The 26959-nt window shown below is 43.6% G+C and overlaps 1 protein-coding gene across 5 annotated transcripts in view; it reads right to left on the bottom strand.

Annotated features, from left to right (window-relative positions):
• The window catches only part of fhip1aa (FHF complex subunit HOOK interacting protein 1Aa), a 163230-nt gene that overhangs the window by 43523 nt on the left and 92748 nt on the right, over window positions 1-26959 (bottom strand). For all 5 annotated transcript variants that reach the window (XM_072256061.1, XM_072256057.1, XM_072256059.1 and 2 more), the window contains exons 8-10: window positions 20832-21034; window positions 15207-16268; window positions 8447-8625 (exon numbers count right to left, since the gene is read on the bottom strand). In XM_072256061.1, coding sequence (XP_072112162.1) covers window positions 8447-8625; window positions 15207-16268; window positions 20832-21034 — 1444 coding nt within the window. The remainder of the gene's footprint in view (window positions 1-8446; window positions 8626-15206; window positions 16269-20831; window positions 21035-26959) is intronic.

Genomic DNA, 26959 nt, shown 5'->3' with positions numbered 1-26959 from the left:
TCGCGGCCCGGTAGCTCCTGCTTTGCGGCCCGGTGTTTGGGGACCGCTGCCTTAACCACTTGGCCACGTGCCCACAAAGTACATATAATATCACCATATACAACCCTGAGATTCGTTTTCCGGTGGGCATCCTCTGTAAATTGAAGAGCCATAGTAGAATCAGTGAAACACTGACACACCCAACAGGGTGGATTAACCATCAATGTGCAAAAGACACCAAACTATGCAAACACAAAAGAGAAAAGAAATAATAGTAATAATTAGTTAAGCAATAAATACTGAGGACATGAGATGAAGAGTCTTTGAAAGTGAATCCATAGGTTGTAGAAATAGTTAAGTGATAGGGCAAATGAAGTTGAGTGAAGTTATCCCCACTGGTACAAGAGCCTGATGGCTCAGACAGTTGTATTATACATGCATACTTTGACAATAAAATGTCCCTTTGATCCTCTGAGGGGTAATAATTGTTCCTGAACCTAGTGATAAGACATCAAGCAGAATTAGGCCATCTGGCCCATCGAATCTGCTCCGCCATTCAATCATGATTCTTCTTTTCTATCTCCTCCTCTACTGCAGTTCCCGGTCTTCTCTCCGTAACCTTTGATGCCATGTCCAATCAAGAACCTTTCAATCTCTGCCTGAAATACACCCAACAACCTGGCCTCCACAGTTGCATGTGGCAACAAATTCCATAAATTCACCACCCTTTGGCTAAAGAAATTTCTCCGCATCTCTGTTTTGAAAGGGCACCCCTCTCCTTTCCACATCTACTCCGTCTAGGCCTTTCAACATCCAAAAGGTTTTAATGAGATCTCCCCTCATCTTTCTCAATTCCAGCAAGTACTGACCCAGAGCCATCAAACTTTCCTCGTATGATAACTCTTTCATTCCTGGAATCATCCTTGTGAACCTCCCTTGGACCCTCTCCAATGCCAGCACACCTTTCCTAAGATAAGGGTTCCAAAACTGTTCACAATACTCAAGGTGAGACCTTGATTAGGCTCTGGTGTGATCCAGAAATCAAACAGAATATCTTAAAACAAAGGACAATAAATAAAATAAAGTGGAACGTAGCTTTAAAAGATTTGAACCGTATTCTAAGATTGGGAGCTTACTATCAATAGAACTGGGTACTTTTTGCTGTTAAAATACAATGAGATCAGTTGTCTCTATTACAACACCCAGAATGTTTCAACTAAGAACACTCTTCAGTACTTAGCAAGTTAGTTTTGAAAACTTAAAGGGCCATAGTCAAGACCTGAAAGCGGTTCTGGTCCTTAAGGTGTCAAACTTTCTTCTTTCAGTAGGAACAGTAAACCTTTGACTTTAAGGAGGGTTGCTAGATGCTATGAATATGAGGATGCAATAATTCAAATGCAGACTGCACTTGTTTAGACAAGCTGAAATACGCAAGCTGAAGGTTACATGACATTTATCAAATGGATATTGTTGCCAGACGGAAATGGCCAAGTGCTCGAGAATTTGTTTATTTCACAGATTCCTTCCTATTAATCCAAAAAGATTATTGATTTCTACTAATTTTCATGGATCTGTGTTTGAAAATGTGTTCCTGTATTTTACTATAGCAAAGGGAACTTTTTTTTTAAAAGTGACAAATTAAATAAAACTGTTTATTGCCATGAAGATGTATGTGGTAAGTGAATATTCACTAATGGAGACCTACATTACAGCAGTTTAACTTAAAAGCTGAGAATTATTTTGAAAGTTACCTGACCAGCTGCAACTTGCCTAATGCCACAACAGGTCTACAGGAGATGCAATCTCACTGGCTCTCCTCTCAGCCTTGGTTCACCTGGACAATTATACTTGCATCAGGCTGCTGTTTACTGATTACAGGTCAGAATTCAACACCATCATACCCTCAGTACGAATCAGCAAGCTCCAAAACCTGGGCCTCTGTACCTCTGCAATTGGATCCTTGACTTCCTCATCAGGAAACCACAGTCTGTGCGGATCAGAAATAACATCTCCTCCTTGCTGATGGTCAACACTGGTGCATGTCAAGGTTGCGTGCTTAGCCACACTGCTCTACTCTCTCTACACCCACGACTATGTGGCCAGGCTATCTATAAATATGGCACTGAGACAACTATTGATGGCGGAATTTCAGACGGTGATGAGGAGGCGTACAGGAGTGAGACAGATCAGCTGGGTGAGTGGTGTTGCTGCAACATCTCTGCACTCAACATCAGAAGGACCAAGGATTGATTGTGGACTTCAGGAAGGGGAAGTCGAGGGAACACACAACAGTCCTTATCAAGGGATCAGCAGTTTCAAGTTCTTAGGTGTCACCATTGCTGAGGATCCACCCTGAGCCCAGCATATCGATGCAATTCCAAAGAAGGCACAACAGAGGCTATATTTCATCCAGAATTTGAGGAGACTTGATATGTCACCAAAGACTGGCAAATTTCTACAGATGCACCGTGGAGAGCATTCTAACTGGTTGGATCATTGTCCGGTCTGGAGGGGCCACCGCACAGGATCAGAAAAAGCTGAAGGAAGTTGCAAATTCAACCAGCTCCTCAGTACTGAAGGCATCTTCGAAAGGTGATGCCTCAGAAAGCAGTATCCGTCATTAAGGACCCCCACCAGCCAGGACATGGCCTCTTCACTTCGCTAACCTTAAGGAGGTGGTACAGGGACACTCAATGCTTTAGAAACAGCTTCTTCCCCTCCACCATGAGATTTCTGCATGGACAATGAACCCATAATTACCCCAGTTTATTTCTCGTCTTTTGCTCTCATTATTTAAATTTACACACACACACACACACACACACACAGTATCTACTGTGCAAAAGTCTTAGGCACATATGTATAGCTCAGGTGCCTAAGATTTTGGCACATTACTGTAATTTTATGTATTGTCCCATACCGCTGCCACAAAAAAATCATGACATATGTGAGTGATGATATACTAGGTCACTTTTGTGGACTGACAGGAGGAAGGGGGCAGGGAGAGGGAAATCATGGTTGGGAAAAGGTGAAAGGAGAGGGTTTAAGACACTTGCACAGTACAGTATATTTTTTTCTTATTGTAATTTATAGTTTTTAAAATAGTGTATTGCAATGTACTGCTGCCACAAAACAACGTATTTCATGACATGTGCCAGTGATACTAAACCTGATTCTGATTCAAGTGACACAGGAGGGCAAGCCTTGCGATCCCAGAATCACAGCAGGTTGAAAGGTTGTCGGTGTCACTCATGTTACAGTTCCCTGGAAGTGTTAGATAGCCCAGGCAAGCAATCTTCTATTCAGCCTTTAGCATGCGGACTTTCCTCAGATATCGGTGGTGCAAGGTGGAGAGACACTGAGTACTTGTGATCTGCTGACTGGCCAGATGGAAAGATAAGTGGAAACATCTCGGAAGGGAAGGTTGTCTATCAACACTAAAGGACTTTAATGAGGACTACAACAGGGGAGTATACTTCGTTTGTCCAGTACAGGTGCCTGTTGAAGTATTAAGTGCACTGTCTGGTTTGTCTGCCAGAATGTAAGTGGGGGCACAGAAAGTGAGGTGTCCATCCCCAGTTTCTCACGTGACTTCAGAGCTGCATTGTTTCCAGTCTGCAAGTGATGTGGACCTTTCTGCCAAGAGGTGCAGAGGAGTACAGCAGCTAATGGAACTAGTGGAACAGAATCCCATTCAGGTAGGGGTCATCCAGTCTCAATGGAGGATCTAGCTACACCAAGCAGAGGACTGTTTTGTTTTCTCCCAGATCAGAAACATCCCAACCACCAGAACTTACTTACTGAGAACAAACTATCGCCATTTAGAATGTAATCAAATATGTTGATACGAGTCTGGAGATTTGATAGCATCAGTGGAATCTGGGTCAGAAAGCGCATAGTCGATTAAATCTTCTTTAATCTACTGTCATTGTGGAGCATGAAAGTGCTGTAATTTCTCAGGATGTCAGTATTCCTCCTTTCCCTATTGGTTTGCAGGCAATCTGCTGACCTGTGTTACACTGCCAGCTATAGGAAGATACCACAGTCTCAGCCAGGTTTTCCAGGTGCTGCTCCTGATGATCGCAAAGCAGCTAACTTGGAGGCTGCAGCCACCCACCAGCTGAACCGCAACAGTGGGTGGTGAGCACCGGGTAGGACTGCCGGCTTAGCAAGGCCAACTGGAAGCCATTCAAAGAAAACAGCTGAGTCTGTAGTTAATATTTATGTTTAAATATTAAATTTCCCATCATCTTGTATTGCAATGTACTACTGCCACAAAAACAATACATTTCACAACGTATGCCAGTGATATTAAAGGTGATTGATTCTCAATGGTTTGGCATTAATATTAATTAATTTTTTTTTAACGTAAACTATTCCAGTGCCAGGAGGTGGAAAATGACGTGGCAGCGAGGAAGACCACCCCTCCTCTAAATGACCAGGTGCTTTGTCTTACCGTGGCCGATGTGAGGAGAACCCTGTGCAGGGTCAGCCCACGGGAGGCTACTGGACCAGACAATATTCCTGGCAGAGTGCTTAGAGGATGTGCAGACCAGCTAGCAGATATTCTCACTGACATCTTCTACATCTCCCTGACAGCGCCGTCATTCCAATGTGCTTCAAGGCCGCCACCATCGTCCCCGTGCCGAAGAAGTCTTCAGTGTCCTGCCTCAACAATTACCGTCCCGTTGCATTCACATCCGTCATCATAAAGTGTTTCGAGAGGCTCGTCATGAGGCACATCAAGACCCTGCTGCCCCCCTCACTGGACCCCCTGCAGTTTGCATACTGTCCCAATTGTTCAACAGACGACGCCATTGCCATCACCCTCCACCTGGCCCTAACCCAGCTGGACAAAAAAGACACGTACGTTCAAATGCTGTTCATAGACTTCAGTTCAGCATTCAACACAATCATTCCTCAGAAACTGATTGGAAAGCTGAGCCTACTGGACCTGAACACCTCCCTCTGCAACTGGATCCTAGATTTCCTGACTGGGAGACCTCAGTCAGTCCGGATTGGAAGCAGCATCTGTGCACGGGGGCCCTCCCAGGGCTGTGTGCTCGGTCCACTGCTGTTCACTCTGCTGACCCACGACTGTGCTGCAACACACAGCTCGAACCACATCATCAAGTTCGCCAGTAACACAACCGTGGTGGGTCTCATCAGCAAGAACGACGAGTCAGCATACAGAGAGGAGGTGCAGTGGCTAACGGACTGGTGCAGAGCCAACAACCTATCTCTGAATGTGAACAAAACAAAAGAGATGGTTGTTGACTTCAGGAGAGCATGGAGCGACCACTCACCGCTGAACATCGATGACTCCTCTGTAGAGATCGTAAAGAACACTAAATTTCCTGGTGTTCACCTGGCGGAGAATCTCACCTGGTCCCTCAACACCAGCTCCATAGCAAAGAAAGCCCAGCAGCGTTTTTACTTTCTGCGAAGGCTGAGAAAAGTCCATCTCCCACCACCCATCCCCACCACATTCTACAGAGGTTGTATCGAGAGCATCCTGAGCAGCTGCATCACGGCCTGGTTCAGAAATCGCACCATCTCGGATCGCAAGACCCAGCAGCGGATAGTGAGATCAGCTGAGAAGATCATTGGGGCCTCTCTTCCCGCCATTACAGACATTTACACCACACGCTGCATCCGTAAAGCAAACAGCATTATGAAGGACCCCACGCATCCCTCATACAAACTCTTCTCCCTCCTGCCATCTGGTAAAAGGCACTGAAACATTCGGGCTCTCACGACCGGACTATGTAACAGTTTCTTCCCCCAAGCCATCAGACTCCTCAATACCCAGAGCCTGGACTGATACCAACCTACTGCCCTCTACTGTGCCTATAGTCTTGTTTATTATTTATCGTAATGCCTGCACTGTTTTGTGCACTTTATGCAGTCCTGGGTAGGTCTGTAGTCTAGTGTAGTTTTTGTGTTGTTTCATGTAGCGCCACGGTCCCAAAAAACATCTCGTTTTTACAATGTTCTGTACCAGCAGTTGTGGTCGAAATGACAATAAAAAGTGACTTGACTTGAGAAGGATAGGTGGTGGATGGTTGCAGATGCTTCTACAAGATGGAGCAACTCAAACGTCACCAAAGATTTTCAAATTTCTATCGATGTAGAGTGGAGAGCATTCTGACTGGCTGCGTCACTGCCTGATACGGAGGCTCCGATGCTCAAAATCGCAAGGGGCTGCAGAGGGTTGGAAGCTGAGCCACCTCCATCATGGCCACCTTAGAGAGGTGGTTCTTCAAGACGACAGGTCCCAACATCAAGCACATTGACCTTCCAGGATATGGCCTCTTCATGTTACTACCGTCAGGGAGGAGATACCAGAGCCTGAAGACCCATACTCAGTGATTCACGACAACTTCCACTGCTCCATCATCAGATTTCTGAATGGTCCATTACTACTTAATTATTCCTTTTTTTGTGCTATTTATTTAATAATTTATAGTGATTTCGTGTCTTTGTACTGTCCTGCTGCTACAAAACAATAAATTTGATGTAATAAAAGACTGATAAATCTGATTCTGTGTGACATTGAGAAGAGGCCCTTCAGCCAGTCTAGTCCGTGCCAAACCATTTGAACTATCTACTCCCATCGACCTGCACCCAGACCATAGCCTTCCACACCCCTGCCATCCACATACCCATCCAAACTTCTAAAATGTTGAAATCGAGCTCACATGTCCCACTTGCGCTGACAGCTCATTCCCACACTCTCGTGACCTTTTATCACTCATTTGTTGAATGTGATTGAATGCAGGCACCCAGAGGATAGAACCCATTGTTTAAATGTGTGCTCTCCAGCAAGGAAGCACAAAGGTTGCGAGATGAGCTTGACCTATGTGCAAGAAGTAATCAGTGCAAGGAAGCTGAACTATTGCCATGATTGGTTTCCTGAGTTTGTGATAGTTCCTCCTTATTTCTATCAGTAGAAAATTCCCTGCTACTATTTAGAGGAAGCTCAGGCTGAATTTGTTGAAAGTCAGGCCTGGACAATAGTTGTTTGGGTATTGCAAAATTAAGGGATTTTGAAGTCCAGATGAGCAGCTATAATTCTTGGAAACAACTGAAGTCTTTGGAAATGGCAGTAAATTTTATTTGCTGGTATTAAATTGAACTTGTGACTTACGGCCTGGTTAGAGGTTAAATGCTGATTTTGCTCATTGTTCAGCTGACAAAATTTCTTCATTGGTCTGGTGTTCAAGAAGTTATGAAATAATAACATGGATTCTGGCAACTAACTATCAAAAAGTTGTGAACTCAGCTGCAAGGATGGGTGAGTTACCAACTTCTTCATCAGCACTTTCTGCTGGCCCAAGTTTTGTCCACTGGGTTTGTATCTTCCTTTCTGCAAATTACTCCACAGCCCAAAATAGATTTCCCAAAGATACGAATTGGCATAAGTCTCATATCTTGCGTGTCCTTTAAAATAAAAGTAAGAGCTTACTCTGAACTCAGTGCTATACATGCAGAAGGGGTGTCTGAAACACTACAAGTGCAGAATGTCATTCTCTGACCATTGAGAAGCCTGCTCAGATGCCCAGACGATAGTTAAGTCTCTGTTCAAGAGGAAGCAAGCAACAAAACTTTTTCTTTGCTTAGTGAACAGAGACATCTGCTAGAGCTGACAGTTACGTATGGCGCAAATCAGCCAACACTGCCTGGACACTGGTAATTTCAGGGTAACAGTGTCTTCGGCCTAGATGGCTAAACAGTCAAGGCTCAGGTGAATGGCTTCTGTGAAAAGTTTTATTCTACAATATACATGGGACATGGGTGTTTGTTACGCCACCCGAGCCATGAATTGATCTCCTGTAGAGAATTCAAGTTCAGTTGGCTCATTTGTACATCAAACTGCCTCTTTTTGATACCAGAGAAAGGACATTAGCGTAGAAGTTGCTGTCAGAATAAGTACATTAAATGGTTGTGGATGAAAACCTCCAACATGACCTAGATTCACTAGTAAATTGGAAACTAAAATAGGCAGTCACTAACTTTTGACTTGTATGAAAAAATGATCAATTTCCAGAACTGAAATAAGCAAGTGTTTAAAAATATCCAGGCATCCCATATAATGCAAATAGAACTTCTTGGCCCCAAATTTCCTGGAGAAAACAAGCCACTGCACTTGCTTCCATCCCCACACTTGATCGCAGTTACCTGGAGCAAATCTTCAAGTAGCAATTTGGTTACTGAAGCCAGCTCCCACCTGTCCCCGAGGCCCTGGGATGTGCTGAGCTTTCTGGTCAAAAATCCCACAGATATACCTTGACAAGCAGACAAGCCATGCCTTCCAGCTTAATTATGCAGAGCACCTTCATTGCAATCAGCAAGAAAAAAATTTCTAATACAAAATTAGGTCAAAGCATACAATTGTGTTTTGTTTCAAAGACTGCTCTTTGTTCTGAATTCTAAATCTCGCTGAGTGAAGATCTGCTTGTTGTACCTGATAGAGTGAGCGTACGCTGGGCTGAAAGACCATATTGGTGTTGAGCAAGAATGAACGGAGGAGAGGTTGTGGATAGCAAGCCAATTGTGCAACAATCCCGGTCAGCAGCAAGTTGACGTGTAATTCATTTTCTATCATGTTCTCCATCTTAGATAATAAAACACTGACGAATGGTCCTGTAAACAGAAAGTCAAAGTGAGTCAGAGCACATCCTGCTAATGCCCATGTTAACCTCTTAACTGTCAAGAACATACAGCTATCAGCTATTAGCCTCTGAAGCCCATCTCACAATTCAAGAAGATCGTGGCTGATCTTTGACTCAATTCCCATTTACCAGGCCTTACCCCATTTTCACTTATATCGTTGGCTATCAATCCCAGGATTAAAATTATTAATCTTGTATTAATTGTTGTTTGCAGAGGAGAGTTCCAAACTTTCATCGCCCTTTGCATTTATCACTTCCAAACTTTGCTCCTGAAAGTTGTGACTACACCCCATGATTCTACATTACAGAATCAAGATGATTTCTCCCTCTACCTTGTTTGATTCCCCTCAGTATCTTAAATTTCAACCAAATAGTACGTCAGCTTCTAAATTCCACAGAATAAGTCCTATTTTGTATGATACAAAATCAAAATATTGCAGATGTAATATTATAGGGATCTGAAGTAAAGACAAAAACAGATGGAAAACGCAACATCTGTGAGTAAAGCGAGGTGAGCATTCCAGGGTTATCAGAACTCTACTCCATCTAACCTCTGACAAAGGGACATTGATCTGAAGATCTGTTTCCCTCTGCACATATTCTACTTTTATTCCTAGTTTGTGTGATCCCTCTTTGGAATTTAGCTACTGTAGTCCAAAGATCCTTCTGGTGTATCTGCATTGCATTCACTCACTCCTAGCGAATTTACTCCAGAAATACAAGTGTTCTAGATAAGACTGACTTCAAACATGTTCTAGATGAGACCGATTCCAAACATGTTCTAGATAAGACTGATTCCAAGCGTGCTCCAGATAAGACTGATATTTATTCTGTGTATTCCAGTCATCCAGATATAAATAAAACAACATTTTCAGTTGGCTTTCTTATTTTCTGTACTTATTCACACCATTTGATGATGTGTGCACAGAATCCCATCTCCCCAAGATTTTCACCATTTAGAAAGTACTTGTTTTGATCCTCTTACGATCCAAAGAGGATGCCCTCACATTTGCCATTGATTTTATCCTTGTTTTATTGATTAATGTCTTTGTAATACATTTTCCCTACACCATTTACGATTCTGACTATTCAGCTCAGTTTTAATTTCTAACCTGTTCCCACCATTGGCTTAAGTGTTTCTGGCCACTGTTCATACTTTTGTCTACAATTGTAATTTATAACAATTTTATGCCTTTGTGTTGCACTTCCATGTCATGTAAGTCAGTGATAATAAACTGGATTCTGATTCACTTTGAGAGAACTCCACAAAGCCAACAGGTTCTGGGTACAGGATACAGTGAACGGTGTATTTAAACACCAGATCCCAATCATGTGCTGCAAATAATTTAATTGTGCTCAGCACCGAGGAATTATGTTAGGAGCTTTAAGAACAAAGTAATAATGTCCCCACATCATGAGGTTCAACCACTTGTGATTGCTGTGAGATACTTACTGAATGTCATTTCAAACCTCGGTATTTCCTACTGATAGTAACAATGCTTCCCTTTTAAGAGCTGATCAGGTTTTATTTGAGATGACATATTTAAGATTTTAGTTCTGTGGTGTATCCTGCTTCCAAATTCACAACGAAGATTCAATTCTTACATGAAAAGGAAAACTTTTCCTTTCACAGAAAGAGATATTAATGTGCTCATACATGACCTATCAGGATGGAGACAGCAATGCTGTGTGCCAAGAGGCAGCGCACCCACCAAAGTTCAAAGTAAATTTACTATCAAAGTACATATATATCACCATATACAACCCTGAGATTCATTTTCTTGCAGGCCTTCACAGTAAATAGAAGAAACACAATAGAATCAATGAAAGACCTTACCCCAAAGGAAAGACAAAAATCCAATGTGCAAAAAACAAACTGTCCAAATGCAAAAAGAATGACTGGGTAAATGAATAGATAGATAAATAGGCAGACAGATAGATAGATAGATAAATAAATAAGCATTAAATATCAAGAACCTGAGATGAAGAATCCTTGAAAGTGTGTCCATAGGTTGCGGGAACAGTTCAGTGATGGGGTGGGTGAAATTAGGTGCAGTTATCCATTTTGATTCAAGAACCGAATGGTTCATGGGTAACCATTCCTGAACCTGGTGATGTGGATCCTGGGGCTGATGTACCTTCTTCATGATGGTAGCAGGGAGAAGAGAGCATGTTGTGGGTGGTGGGGGCTCCTGACGATGGATGCTGCTTTCCTGTGACAGTGCTCCATGTAGATGTACTCAATGGTAGGAATGGACTGGGCTCCATCCAGTACATTCTGCAGAATTTTCCATTCAAGGGCATTGGTGTTTCCCGGCCAGGCCATGATGCAACCAGTCATTATACTCTCCAACACCCACCAAGAGAAGTTTGTCAAAGTTTTAGATGTCATGCCAAATTTTTGCAAACTTCTGGGAAAAAAAAAGTAGAGGAGATGCTGTGCTTTCTTTGTAATGGGATTTATGTGCTGGACCCCAGGACAGATACTTAGAAATGATAACACCAAGGAATTAAAAGTTGCTGACCCTCTCCACCTCTGATCCCCCAATGAGGACTGGCTCATGGACCTTTGGTTTCCTCCTCCTGAAGTCAATAATCAACTCCTTGGTGTTGCTGACATTGAGTGAGGGGTTGTTGTTAAGTCACCACTCAGCCAGATTTTCAATTTCCCTCCGATATGCTGACTGGTCACCACCTTTGATTTGGGCAATGACAGTGGTGTCTTCAGCACACTTGGATATGGCATTGGAGCTGTGCTTAGATCTGTACTGAAGGTGATTGTAGAGGAGAACTTGTTGCCATTCTGAACTGACTGGCGTTTGCAAGTGAGGAAACCAAGGATCCAATTGCACAAGGAGGTACTGAGGCCAAGGCCTTGAAGCTTACTGATTAGTTTTGAGGGGATAATGGTACTGAATGCCAAGCATTATTCGATAAAGAGCATACTGAAGTATGCATCTTCGCTGTCCAGATGTTCCAGGATTGAGTGACGAGCCAATGAAATGACTTCTCCCATTGACCTGTTGTGATGGTAGGCAAACTGGAGTGGACCTAAGCCACTTCTCAGGAAGGAGTTGATACATTTCATCACCTACTTCTCAAAGCAGTTCATCACTGTGGATGCAACTGCTACTGGACAATAATCATTGAGACAGGTTACCTTGTTCTTCTTAGGCACCTGATATAATTGAAGCCTGCTTGAAGCAAGTGGGTACCTCAAACTGCCAAAGTTGAGTGTTCAAAGATACTGATCATCAGCACGGGTCTTCAGTACTTGGCCAGGTCCACCGTCTGGGCCGGATGCTTTCCGTGGATTCACCCTCCCAAAGCAGCTCTCATGTCGGCCTTGGAGACTGAAATCACTGCTTCATCGGCGGCTGTGGGAGTTCGTGAAGGCTCGCCCATGCTTTGATGGTCAAGGTGAACATGAAAGGGCATTGAGCTCAACTGAGAGTGAACCCTCGCTGTCACCTACAGAATGTCGCTTGGTTTCACTTTGTAGGAGGTGATAGCGTTCAAGTCTCGCCACAGCTGTCGAGCATCCCTCAGACAACCACAAAAGAGGCCTGGCAGGGTATCCCATAAACTTCCTTCAGGGTGAGGAAGCCGGAACAGTTTCATGCCCTCCTGCGAGATGCCAAGGTGAGTTCAAGCACTAAAATACAGCTCTCTTACAGAAAGTCTTGAGCAGAAAGATACATCCAAGCTATTCCTGACCCCATTCTCCGATTCCCTCCCCACCACTGGCAGTTCACCTCATCAACCCCCACATAGAGGGCAAGCCTCAAGATGGAAGAGAAGGGAAAGTCTTTCATAGCCTCAATTTAGGTTAAAGTAATAGGTTGGGGGGTGGGGAGAAGATCATCTTAAGTGCAGCACCTGATAAGGCCACTTGCGACAACTGTTCTTGATGGCAGAGGGGTCACCAAAGCTCAAACCATCTCACACCGCCAAACTCACTAACGATGCCGCTCAGTCATTTACATGTTCATTAGCACGTGTGCTGCTGTGTTACTAAAGGGAAATTGGGGCACAGCTTCAGTGTGCTTCACTCTTCAGCTTGATCTCACCAGGGTATGGGAGGCAGCCCTCTGACCCTCACCCCACCCCTCAGGTCGCAGAGCTGGAGAAGCAGGAGGGATGAAGGTAATTACTGCGGCTGACAAGCCACAGGACCACATCAGAGGCTGGCACTGAATGGCATGAACAAATTAGTCTAGAGCCTGGTGACAAGGAGACAGCAGGAATGAGGGGGCTGCAGAAGGAGTGTGTAAGGAATCGGGTGCAGACATGCATCTGAACTCCCTGAGGACACGCAGAGGAGTTAAGGGTCTGCCCCCACTGCTGGGGGTGTGATGCACAATAAGATGTCTTTTAAGAGTCTCTTAGATAGGCACATGGAACTTAGAAAAATAGAGGGCTATGTGTTAGGGAAAATCTAGGCAGTTTCTATAGTAGGTTACATGGTCGGCAAGACATTGTGGGCTGAAGGGCCTGTGATGTGCCGTTAGGATTGCCAACTGTCCCGTATTAGCCAGGACATCTCGTATATTGGGCTAAATTGGTTTGTCCCACACGGGACCGCCCTTGTCCCATATTTCCCCCGCTAAGGTAGAGTGTTCCGATGAAACTGTTCGTAAGCTGAAATGGCGTAAAGCGAAGAAGCAATTACCATTATTTATATGGGGAAAAATTTTTGAGCGTTCCCAGACCCAAAAAATAACCAAATCATCCCAAGTAACACACAAAACCTAAAATAACACTAACATATAGTAAAAGCAGAATCAGGAAGATTAAGCCAAAACCGATTCGTAGAAAAAAATTGGCACGTACACGCATGCGCACACAGGTGCCCGCGCAAGGCTTCGTGGTTATGGTAGTCTTTCTCGGGGTAAACACAAGTGTCCCGTATTTGACTGCTACTTTTGTCCCTTATTTGGGAGTGAGAAAGTTGGCAACCCTATGTGCCGTAGATTGTCTATGTTCTACGTGCCGCACATTTCTATGTTCTATGTGCCAGACCAAACTGAGGAGATGCCATGGTACGTGGAGCAGTCCGTCTTCAAGCCCTCCCAGGTGGTTAGGTAGAACCAGGAGAAGGTGACCTCCATTGTGGGAGGGCAGCACACTTACTGTAAATGCAACGACTCGGTGACTTTCCCTTGGTTTAGGTGACTGCCTCATAGGAGAGCCAGCTATAAATGCACTGGATCAAGCTGGGTGTGCGGTGGGGACAGTTCCTTTATAAATAAATTCTCCAAGAAGCCCCAGAAGATGGCAGCTAAACCACAGCCACAGAATAGTCTAGGCCGTCAAACCCAACTTCCAGGCAGCCAAAAAGAGACAACTAACAACGTGCTTAATACAAAAAGCCAATGCCATAATTTTCTCCATTTTTGTATTATCTGATTTCACTTTGTTCTCAATGCATTTCAACGTGCAAGTAAAGCTGTGCCCAACAGCATAAGCAGTAGCACTGCGGCCTCACGGCTCGAGTGACCTGCTTCAGTGCTGATCTACAGTGCTACCTGTGCAGTGTAAACTCACACACGTGCCCTGTAACCACGTGTTTCCCCACATCCCAAAGGTGTACAGGTTAGTACGTCAATTGTCACTATAAATTCCTCCCAAAAATTTACAGTCTGGGGGTAGAGAAAGGAATAAGTAAAATAGAAAGGGTTTAGTATAAAATGGGCAGCGTACAATCAGACAGGGCCAAACGGCCTCTTCTGTTTCTACGTGATCAAGAACGAGAGTCAGTAATACAGCTTGACAACGGGTCCTCTGGTCCAACTCATCCACGCTGACCAAGATTTAAATCTGAACTACTCCCACTGTCTGCACATGGATAAATAGCCCTCTAAACCTTTTCTATCCAGGTACCTGGTCTAAATATCTTTTAAATGTTGCTACTGTATCCATCCCTGCATTTTCCTCTGGCAGCTGCTTCTATATATCCTCCAGTTTCCCCTCAGTCCCTTGGCCAAAGTAGAGAAGTTCAAGATCTCTGGGTGGAGATTTCAAGCAGAATACCACAATTCACCTCCATGTGTAAGAGCACTGAACACCATCTTTGTACGAAAGGCACTGTGTGCCTTCTCTAGTGGTCCGACTGGTCTTGTGGCATTGTACAACAAAAAATCACTGACAGGTATCTAGTAGCCAAAAAAACTAAGTGCAGATTGAAAAGCGAAACAATGTGAATTATGTAAATCTAAAAAATACAGAAAATGCTGGAAGTACTCAGCAAGTTAGGGAGCTTCTACAGAAAGAGAAACAGAATTAACATTTTAGGTCGATGACCTTTTAATCAGAATATAACAGGTCATCAACATGGAATGTTGGAAGTTTTTTTTTTGATATAGATGCTGCCAGAGCTAATGAGTCTGTTTCAGAATCAGATTCACAATCAGGTTTAATATCACTGGGGGCATAGGTGGTGAAATTTATTGTTCTCTGGCTCACTGTGCATCTGAAATGACCTCTCCCTAATGCTGGCTGCTAGATCTATGACACCCCAATTCAGATACTCATTTCAGTAAGTCGACATACCTGTGAATGGAGCTCCATGTACCCTAGCTGGATTATTGGAAAACATTAAGTGAACTTTTGGACCAAATGGAAAAGTTAAGTTGTCAGAATGTGGGGCCACAGTGAACTTCTCAAAATCATCTTCGTCTTCTGTAGGAGTGCTGGGTTCAGAAGAGTTTTGGTTCGATGCACTTAATTCATTCGGATTGTAATTTAGTTTTGCAAGAAGGTCCTGGTACTGGGAAAGGAAGTCTTCAGTCTCCATACTCAGCGTGTGCTGGTTCAAGTCTTTGGACTCGGCGCTCAGTGTAGTTTCCTGGTTCTGATCGCCATGGTCAGGTGCCAGTCCAGAATGCTCCATTTCTGTGCCTTGCTCACCACGGGCACTCACAGCGTGTTGTTTCTCAGAAACTGCGCTCCTCGAGGTGCTGTGCATTGTCCGATTCACCGGCCCGTTACTCAGCTGTGCCTTCTGATCTGTGCTCCTATCACCAGATGGTGTCTTCACCTTTTTGGCGTTACTTTCAACATTATCCTGAGCATCCTTTTCGGCACAAAGTCTATAAACTATGACATCGTCGTGAAAATCCGATTCCTCAATGTAGGACCCTCTGATAAGCATTAGTGCACTTTTCTTCATCTCCTGAATGTGCTTGGGAGGGTCTGCTGGTGGTGCATCGATTGCAGTTCCTTGCTTAATAAGTGAATAAGGTTGTAGAGATCCATCATCCGAACTAGGAGACATCCCAGTATCGTAGCTGTCATCCCATTCCAGCTCCGGCTGCATCCTTTCCCTGATGGAACTGGCTTTTGACCTGGACCTCCTGACGGCAGCATTGTGCTGGCTTTTAGCCAACACCTTGCTGCTGAGTTTGCTGGTGCCCTCTGTCAACGCAGGAGAAAAATGTTCAGGATCTGGATTTTCACCATCGTAAGGTGCAGACCACACCTTACACTTCCTCACACAGGCAGTAATGTTAACCCGAGCCTCCCACAGGTAGTGCAGGTAACTGACGTCCAGTGGTTTTCGGAGTCTCTCCCAATCCCCTGGGATTTCTGCGCATGCTACCACTCCTTCAGAGCCTGAGACAAGATAAGACTGAAGTTAATATTACCACATAGAAACATAGAAAATAGGTGCAGGAGTAGGCCATTTGGCCTTTCGAGCCTGCACCGCCATTCAGTATGATCATGGCTGATCATCCAACTCAGAACCCTGTACCTGCCTTCTCTCCATACCCCCTGATCCCTTTAGCAACAAGGGCCATATCTAATTCCCTCTTAAATATAGCCAATGAACTGGCCTCAACTGTTTCCTGTGGCAGAGAATTCCACAGATTCACCACTCTCTGTGTGAAGTTTTTCCTCATCTCGGTCCTAAAAGGCTTCCCCTTTATCCTTAAACTGTGACCCCTCGTTCTGGACTTCCCCAACATCAGGAACAATCTTCCTGCATCTAGCCTGTCCAATCCCTTTAGAATTTTATACGTTTCAATAAGATCCCCCCTCAATCTTCTAAATTCCAGCAAGTATAAGGCTAGTCGATCCAGTCTTTCATCATATGAAAGTCCTGCCATCCCAGGAATCAATCTGGTGACCCTTATTTGTACTCCCTCTATGGCAAGGATGTCTTTCCTCAGATTAGATTCAAAATTCAAAAGATTCAAAAAACCTTATTGTCATTCTAACCGTACATCAGCTCTGCAGGGCAGAATGAGACAGCGTTTCTCAGGAGCAGTGCAATCATAACATAACAAACGCAACACTAAATAATAAACATAACAATAAATAGTAAAACACAACAGCCACATGTCAGTTAAATCAGTTATAAGTGTCCAGTGCAAGTTAAAAGTGTCCAAAGCAGAGTCAGGTAGAGTAGCTATTTAGCAGTCTGACTGCCTGTGGGAGGAAGCTGTTTAATAGCCTTGCGGTTTTAGTTTTGATGCTCCTGTAACATTTGCCTGATGGCAGATTAACAAACAGTTCATGGAGAGGGTGTGAGGGGTCTTTAATGATGTACCGTGTCTTCTGGAGGCATCAACTCTGAAAGAGAGGACCAAAACTGCATACGATACTCCAGGTGTGGTCTCACCAAGGCCTTGTACAACTACAGTAGTACCTCCCTGCTCCTGTACTCGAATCCTCTAGCTATGAATGCCAGCATACCATTCACCTTTTTCACCACCTGCTGTACCTGCATGCCCACTTTCAATGACTGGTGTACAATGACACCCAGGTCTCATTGAACCTCCCCTTTTCCTAATCGGCCACCATTCAGATAATAATCTGTTTTCCTGTTTTTGCCACCAAAGTGGATAACCTCACATTTATCCACATTAAATTGCATCTGCCATGAATTTGCCCACTCACCTAACCTATCCAAGACACCCTGCATCCTCTTAGCATCCTCCTCACAACACTGCCACCCAGCTTCGTGTCATCCGCAAACTTGGAGGTGCTGCATTTAATTCCCTTGTCGAAGTCATTAATATATATTGTAAACAACTGGGGTCCCAGCACTGAGCCTTGCGGTACCCTACTAGTCACTGCCTGCCATTCTGAAAAGGTCCCGTTTATTCCCACTCTTTGCTTCCTGCCTGCCAACCAATTCTCTACCCACATCAATACCATACCCCCAATACCGCGTGCTTTAAGTTTGCACACCGATCTCCTGTGTGGGACCTTGTCAAAAGCCTTTTGAAAATCCAAATATACCACATCCACTGGTTCTCCCCTATCCACTCTACTAGTTACATCCTCAAAAAATTCTATGAGATTCGTCAGACATGGTTTTGCTCACAAATCCATGCTGATTTTGTCCGATGATTTCACCGCTTTCCAAATGTGCTGTTATCACATCTTTGATAACTGACTCTAGCAGTTTCCCCACCACCGACGTCAGGCTAACCGGTCTATAATTCCCCAGTTTCTCTCTCCCTCCTTTTTTAAAAAGCGGGGTTACATTAGCCACCCTCCAATCCTTAGGAACTAATCCAGAATCTAAAGAGTTTTTAAAAATTATCACTAATGCATCTACTATTTCTTGGGCTACTTCCTTAAGCACTCTGGGATGCAGACCATCTGACCCTGGGGATTTATCTGCCTTTAATCCCTTCAATTTACCTAACACCACTTCCCTGCTAACATGTATTTCCCTCAGTTCCTCTATCTCACCAGACCCTCGGTCCCCTACTATTTCCGGAAGATTATTTATGTCCTCCTTAGTGAAGACAGAACCAAAGTAGTTGTTCAATTGGTCTGCCATGACCTTGTTCCCCATGATCAATTCACCTGTTTCTGTATGTAAGAGACCTACATTTGTCTTAACTAATCTTTTTCTTTTCACATATCGATAAAAGCTTTTACAGTCAGTTTTTATGTTCTCTGCCAGTTTTCTCTTGTAATCTTTTTTCCCTTTCCTAATTAAGCCCTTTGTCCTCCTCTGCTGGACTCTGAATTTCTCTCAGTCCTCAGGTGAGCCGCTTTTTCTGGCTAATTTGTATGATTCTTCTTTGGAATTGATACTATCACTAATTTCTCTTGTCAGCCACGGGTGCACTACCTTCCCTGGTTTATTCTTTTGCCAAACTGGGATGAACAATTGTTGTTGACAGGCAAGGATGGTGATAAAGAAGCCATATCATTTAGATACCAATTAAGTTCATTTTAAGTTCAATTAAGGTCTTTTACCTACCTTCCAGAAAGCAAATGCAAGGATCCAACTTCTGGAATCTCAACTGTATTTGAGATATTTGAATATTATTTTCACACTTGTCAGCACAATGGATTGTCAAAACAGGGACTGATGGACTGGAAATAAGTGGGAAGGGGTTTTCTAAAGAACATGTGCTGTGATCATTGGTAATGAAAAAAACTTACAGTAAATGATTGGACTTGGGAAGTAAATAGATACATAAACTACCAAGGATATCCTGGGGAAACAGACCTGTTGTAGGTCGTAGTGGACTGGCGTTTACAGGAGAGGGAGTAGTGCAGAGAGCCCTCACTACTGAATCCAGAATCAGGATTATTATCACTGACATTCTTCATAGAATTTGCTGTTTTGTGGTAGCAGTAAGAATTACAAAATGAATAAATGATGCAAAGAAGTATAGTGTGCGTGGACCATTCTGAAATTTGATGAGAGTGGGGAAGAAGCTGTTCCTAAGTCACTGAGTGTGGGGCGTAACCCCTCTCCAATGATAGCAACAAGAGGGTCCTTCGTGATGGAAGCCACCTTCTCGAGGCTCTGCCTCTTGGACATGTTCTTTGTGGTGGGGAGTTTGTGCCTGCAATGGAACTGGCTGAGGTTCTTCATGGTGGGGAGTTTGTGCCTGCAATGGAACTGGCTGAGGCTACAAACCTCTTTCAATCCTGTGCATTGGAGACTCCAAACCAGGCTGCCTGCAACCAGTCTAAAGAAATTTCCAAGCCTTTGGTGACACTCCAAATCTCCCCAAGCTCCTAATGAAGTAGGGTCCCTAGCATGCCTTTGCCGTGATTGCATCAATGTGTTGGGTCCAGGATAGAGTGGCGAAGATGTTGACACCCCGTAACCTGCTCACCCTTTTCACTGATGGCCCCTCAAAGAGGACCAATGTATGTTCTCCTGACTTCCCTTTCCTGAAGTCCACGATCACTTCCCTGTTCTCTTTGACACTGAATGCAAGGATTTTGTTGCAACACCACTCAACTAGCCGATCTATCTCACCCCTGTAAGCCTTCTTATCACCACCTGAGATTAGACAATAGACAATAGGTGCAGGAGTAGGTCATTCAGCCCTTCGAGCCAGCACCACCATTCACTGTGATCATGGCTGATCATCCACAATCAGTACCCTTTTCCTGCCTTCTCCCCGTATCCCTTCACTCTGCTATCTTTAAGAGCTCTATCTAACTCTTTCTTGAAAGAACCCAGAGAATTGGCCTCCACTGCCTCCTGAGGCAGAGCATTCCACAGAACCGCAACCCTCTGTGTGAAAAAATTTTTCCTTAACTCCGTTCTAAATTGTCTACCCATTATTCTTAAACTGTGGCCTCTGGTTTTGGACTCCCCCAACATCGGGAACATGTTTCCTGCCTGAAGCGTGTCCAATCCCTTAATAATCTTATATGTTTCAATCAGATCCCCCCTCATCCTTCTAAATTCCAGTGTATACAACCCCAGTCGCTCCAATCTTTCAACATATGACAGTCCCGCCATCCTGGGAATTAACCTTGTGAACCTACACTGCACTCCCTCAATAGCCAGAATGTCCTTCCTCAAATTTGGAGACTAAAACTGTACACAATATTCCAGGTGGGGTCTCACCAGGGCCTTGTACAACTGCAGAAGGACCTCTTTGTTCCTATACTCAATTCCCCTTGTTATGAAGGCCAACATGCTATCCTACCAACAAGTGTTGTCACTGACAAATTTATAGATGACACTTAGGTTGTACTTAGCCACACAATCATGAATGTAGAAAGAAAAGCAATAGGCACCATTAAGCCTCACAGTAACAGGTCTAATATGGACAGAGAAGCCTCCTCCTGATTACCTGAAGTCAAACCCACTGTACTATACCATAAGTGGACACAAAGATACTCCACAACTTTCAACTGCAAGAGATGAAATAAAAGAATACACCAGAAAATAAACCTTACCTGCAGTGATCGTGTGAGATGCATCAGAGACTCTTGATCCCAGAATGTTTTCACCCTCTGGTTGTCCCTGGACGAGGGTGGTTCCAGAGTTGCAGCAGGCTGGCATCAAGGCAAGTAGTTTGGCAGCAGAAACCGAGTAGCAATCTCTTTCCCTCACTGCCTGACGCTGGCTCAGCATCATGTGATTACATGGTATTAGGTACCTGTACAATCCAAGTTTCCAAATTAGACAGAAATACAAGTTTTACCTTTCCTACTAACATTTCTTTTATATTGCCTCTGAAGCAAAGTCCATTTACAGGTAATCCTTCAGAATAAATTGTCTGAAGTCTTGGTCACTAGCAGCAGTGAAATTCTGTTGGATTGTAATGTCACTTCTTGCCTGTAACAACAGTAGATTTGCAAAACAACAAATTTCACACCATATGTCAGAGATAATAAACCTGATTCTGATTCCAATTGCAAATTTGACTTTATATTCCCAGTTTTGATTGCCCTCAAAGAGGCTGATTCTTTAACCTACTAATCTGGGCAATTTTACTGTCAACAAGGTGATTCAATCTAAATATAACATAAGAAAGGCATCTGCCAAAGAAAGAATGTTGCAATGGACACCTGGATAGTTTCAAGGACATCTGCCTTTTCATGGGATATGTAAAACAATCCTAGGGATGCTCCTTCATCCTTTCCCCATAAATTAAAATCGGTGCCTTCCCCGGCTCTGACTCTGATCTGGAAAATTTCACCAACTTTGCTCTGATTTTCAACTTCACTCTCTCTTTACTTAATCTGTCATCAACTCTATTCTACTGGACAATATCTACTCTAAACCTACCAACTTTCATGACTACCTTAACTGTATTTCCTCACACCCTGCTTTCTATAAGAACTCTAACCCCTCCTGGTGTCCTGTGCCCTTTGTTCTGATGATGTCCTCTTCCATACCAGTGCTTCCAAGATAACTCCTTCCTCTTCAACCAAGGACCATCACTGCTATTCCTCACTTATTTACTCAATGGCAGTTCACAAGGCCCTCAGCCATGCACATTCCATTTTCAATCAACTGACCGATCCTCCTTCCCCACAAACCACCTCATGATCACCTTCCCACCAACATCAAGAGTCAAATAATAAACATTAGCATGATGCCACAATCAAACACACTCCCCCTTCTCCTGCATTGTTATAAAGGCACTGACCTTTCCCCCACACCATGGACCACCACCCACCCTGACACTTTTTCCTGGGAATGTAGTGCCTCCCCTTTTTGCCATGCAGCTCCAAGCATTTCCTTCGGGCGAAGTAGCAATTAAAGTAATTGATTCAGTGTTTGCCACTTGACAAAGAGAAGCCACGGGTGACCACTTTGCTGAACACCCCTAGATCCTGATTGCCACCAGTTAATTCTCTAGACCAGGGGTTCCCAACCTTTTTTAATGCCATGGACCCCTGCCATTAACCGAGGGGTCCATGCACCCCAGATCGGGAACCCCAGATCTAGACCCAGTCCAATACCGTGCCATGAATCATCTCAACATATAGTACTACACCTTTTGCTCGAGCGCATTCCAGCTTGTTACACAACGTTTGTTTCATTCCCATCTCCTCGGTTGTCCCCCTAATCTCCTCCAGATCTGATGATCGGTCATCGACCACTGATTGTCTACAGTTGCACTGAGAATCACCAGTCACCCGCCCTCCACTATTCACTGAATCTGCAGCTTCTGTCCTCTCCCTACTGTGACGTAGGGTAGCGACCACACTGTAGATCAGATGTTAGCAGACTGAGCCCCAGCTTCACTACTGGACCCACCACTGGAATGGCTACCACACCAGCAGCACTCACATTCGTTATCAAATCAAATCAGTGGCCATTAAAAGGCAAGTTTAATTACATTTTTATTTATTTTTCTTCTCTGGAGAGAAGTAATGTGTTTAAACATGTTTTTTTAATTTACTTCATCCCGGATTGAAAGCCTCCGGAAAGGGCCAACCCACAGGGGCCACTGAAAGCATATGTTGCTACAGGATTAGCACCTGGATCGAGCACAGATGGCAGGGTAGATCAAACACCATCCTGCCCAGTAACTATTCCTCTCCTAAAGTGCTCTCTGAGCTGCAAAATATTTCTGCGTTTTCTGTTTTTCTTCTGGGGCAGAAGATACAAAACCCTGAGAGCACATACCACCTGCTCAAGTTTAACTTCTTCTCCATCATTATCAGAATCTTGAACAGACCTCTCATTCGCGAGGTGAACTCTTTAACTCTTTGTCTCCCAATCTACCACGTCATGATCCTTGTATTTTGTCTTTCTGCACTGTACATTTCCATAACCATAACACTATTTTCTGCATTTGGTTTAACTTTTGCTACCCCAATGTATGTATTTGTGTACGGAATGATCTATCTCGTTGGCATGTAGATGAAGGTTATCACGGTACCTGTGACAATAATAAACCAATGCCTTCTTTCTCTCCCATTTGGAGCTCAGTTAATTTAAAGCACGCTGCAGCCACATACTGAGAATGAAGTTTGTCCATTGGTAAAAATCCACTAAAATTTACATAAAGGATTTCTGAATTCTATCATCTTCACTCCCCTAAAAAAAAAGTCCGATAATTATACTCAAGTTGAGGGAAATTGCTATGTAGAGCACATTCAATCCATCTGCCATAATAGCCAAGATCTTCTGGTGACCAACATGTCCACCCATGGCCTCTTCAGACACAGATTACAGCAATAACTCCTTACATTTTGCCTTAGTCGGCTTCATCTAGCTGGCATTAACATCCACTTTTCTAACTTATGCTAACCAGTCACATGGCCCCCATTCCCCCATTTCCCTCTTCTCCCTTACTCTCTCAATCTGCACATTACCCACACATTCCTCCTCACTTCCTTCCATTTACTCCATTTTCCACTGTCCTCTCCACTCAGTTTCCATCTTCTTCAGCTGTTTGTTACTTCCAGTTATCACCTCCCAGCTCCTTACATCATTCCCGCCCTCCCCCTCCCACACCCGTCTATCACCACCTCACCTGACCTGGCTCCACCTATCATCCACCAGCTCTTGCTGCACTCTTTCTCCCCTACCTTTTTATTTCTGACCACCTTTCCTCTTTCTTTCCAGTTCTAATGAAGGCTCTTGATGCACAGCATCAACTGCCCATTTCCCTCCAAAAAGATGCTGCCTGACCTACTGAGTTCCTCCAGATCTTTCGTGTGTCGTTCCTAATAATTATAGCACACTCCAAGTAATATACTGCAATATAAAGAATGTTCTATCTCCAGAACATTCCTAAATGAAGAAAATAAAATTATTCCCATTCTTCTTGGAACAGCTAAGGTGCAACGTATTCACAGTCATAGTGTGGGGTAGATCTGAAACACAAGAGATTTTGCAGATGCTAGAAATCTTGACCAACGCACACAAAATACTGGAGAAACTCAGCAAGTCAGGCAACATCTATGGAGGAGATAAATACTCAATGATTCAAACTGAGACCCTTCATCAAGACTGGAAAGGAAGGGGGCAGAAACCAGAGGGAGTTGGAGGGAGGGGAAGAATATAAACTGGTAGGAGATGGGTGAGACCAGATGAGGGGGAAGGTCAGTGGGTGGGTGGCGGGGGGGGGTGATGAAGTAAGAGGCTGGAAGTGATAGGTAGAAGAGGTAAAGGGGCAGAAAAAGGAGGAATCTGATAGGAGCAGGGAGTGGACCACAGGAGAAAGGGAAGGAGGGGGTAATCAGAAGGAGGTGATGGGCAGGTGAGAAAAGGGGTGAGAGGGTAACCAGAATGGGGAATGGAAAAAGAGGGGGGGGGGACATAAATTAGAGAAATCATTGTTCATGCCATCAGGCTAGAGGAGCAGCACCTCATTTGCCGGATGGAATATAAGGTGTTGCTCCTCCAACCTGAGTTTGGCCTCTCATCATGGCAGTAGAGGAGGCCGTGGCTTGACATGTCAGAATGGGAATGGGAAGTTGTGTTGAAATGGGTAGCCACCAGGCCATCCTGGTTTTTGTGGTGGACAGAGTGAAGGTGCTTGACAAGGCGGATCCCCCGATCTGCATCAGGTCTCTCTGATGTAGGAGGCTGCACTGGCAGCACCGGATACAATCAGTGACTCTGACAGACTCCGAATGTGGACCGTGGGGTAGATCTGGAAAGAATAGAATGGCCATACAAAATTTATCAACGTGGCCCGAAAGAGAGAGTGTTCACACAGCTAATGCAAAGTCATGTGACTGCAGCCATCCACCGAGATATTGACAGGACTGGATGAGCCAGTAGACTGGAAAGTCTGAAAATTTACTACAAGTGTTATTGGGGAGTGCCACTGAGCAGCATTTTTCCTTGGTGGCAGGAGAGTTTAAAAGCCTCCAATAGCACTGACAGACTATTTACGTAAGTTACTGTTTAGATTTAAGAGATGTAAAACATAAAAGGAGACATCAATGGTGCATATTTGTAACCAATGCATGGACTGGATTCCAATTATTTAAAACAAAAATTACCAGAATAGGACTGTGTAACTACCCTATCAATTAGCTTGCCTCAGAACAGGAAAACAATGAGTTTTCATGTAGAGTCATAGCACAGGCAATTTAACAAAATTATCCCTTGCAACCTCCTTACCATTTGCAAAATGTGTAACGAAAGTGCAGCTTTGGTATTATTATTCAAATCAGGTCGATTACAATTGACATCGGACTGGAAACTAATTTGCAATTGATCTTTAACAAAGACAGACAATAAATGAGATTCTATTAATTCTTTCAATGGGAACCTGCTGCCAAAAAGAGAGTGATAAAGGGATCTGAACCTTTGGATATCACAATCATGTTAATACTTTTAGACCTTACACTGATGACTACAAATACCAAAGGTCAAGATTCATCAAAATTGGGCTTCTTCTGAAATAACTTCAAGTTGTGGACGCTGATCAAGTTCTCAATGTAACAGTGAAGCTTACGAAGGGTCTGTCACTCCTCTCTGATGTGTTATGAAGAAAGTGGTGAAGAGCCGCAGCCTGAAATGTAGTTGTGGAGTCAAAGATCAAAGTAAAATTTATTATCAGAGTAGATGCATGTCACCATATACAGCCCTGAGTTTCTTTTTCTGCGAGCATACTTAACAAATCTACAGAACAGCAACTGTAAACAGGATCAATGAACAACAAATGTGCAAATGCAAACGTCTTCTTCATCTTCATGTGCCTTGCATGTTACACGCTTGGGCAATCATGGCTTTCCACATCGAATGATCCCACGCAGCATCAATGATACCTCGCACACTTAGATCTGTTAGTTCTTTCACAGTGCCCACATATTTTCTTCTTTGCCTTCCTCTTCCGCATTTCCCAGGCATACGGCCTTGTAACTTAAGGCATTCTATTTCTCCCTTTCTGATGACATGGCCCAGGAATTCAAGTTTCCTCTCATTTAATGTTCTCATTAAAGATCTTTTTGTATGGGCACATTGGAGTACTGTCTCATTAGTTACCCTATCTCTATATGATATTTTTAGCATTCTTCTAAGAAACCACGTTTCTGTTGCTTCTAAGTTTCTTTGGAGTTCTGGTGTTATAGTCCATGTTTCGGAAGCATACAGCAAGATTGACCGGATGTAACATTTTAGTAGCCTAAGCCTTGCTGTCATAGAAATGTGTCTGTTGGTAAAAATGGGTTTCATTTTTTGGAAGTTGGTTTTGGCAATGGCAATTCTTCTTTTTATTTCTACTTTACTTCTAGCATCTTGTGATATAAAGCTACCCAGGTATTTACAGCTGGTCTTTTATTCAATCTCTTGGTTACCGACGTACAATTGGCAGTTGGGAGTATCCTGCTGTTTTGATATTACCATACATTTGTTTTTTTTTAAAAGTTGATGGTTAGACCAAAATCTGCACTTGTTTGCACTGCTTTGTCTAGGAGGACTTGTAGGTCTTCTGCAGCACTTGCTATTAGGCTGGTATCATCTGCATATCTTATAATGTTGGTGTTAACACCTCCAATTTTTATTCCATCTAGGTCTTCTATTTCTCTGAGAATCATTTCAAACATAAATATAAATAAATCTGAGCATCAGTAAATAATATAAATCATATAAATAAATAGCATGTCAG

This window comes from Mobula birostris, chromosome 4, assembly GCF_030028105.1.
Source record: "Mobula birostris isolate sMobBir1 chromosome 4, sMobBir1.hap1, whole genome shotgun sequence".
Lineage (NCBI taxonomy): Eukaryota > Metazoa > Chordata > Chondrichthyes > Myliobatiformes > Myliobatidae > Mobula > Mobula birostris.
This window is presented reverse-complemented; position numbering and strand designations above follow the sequence as displayed.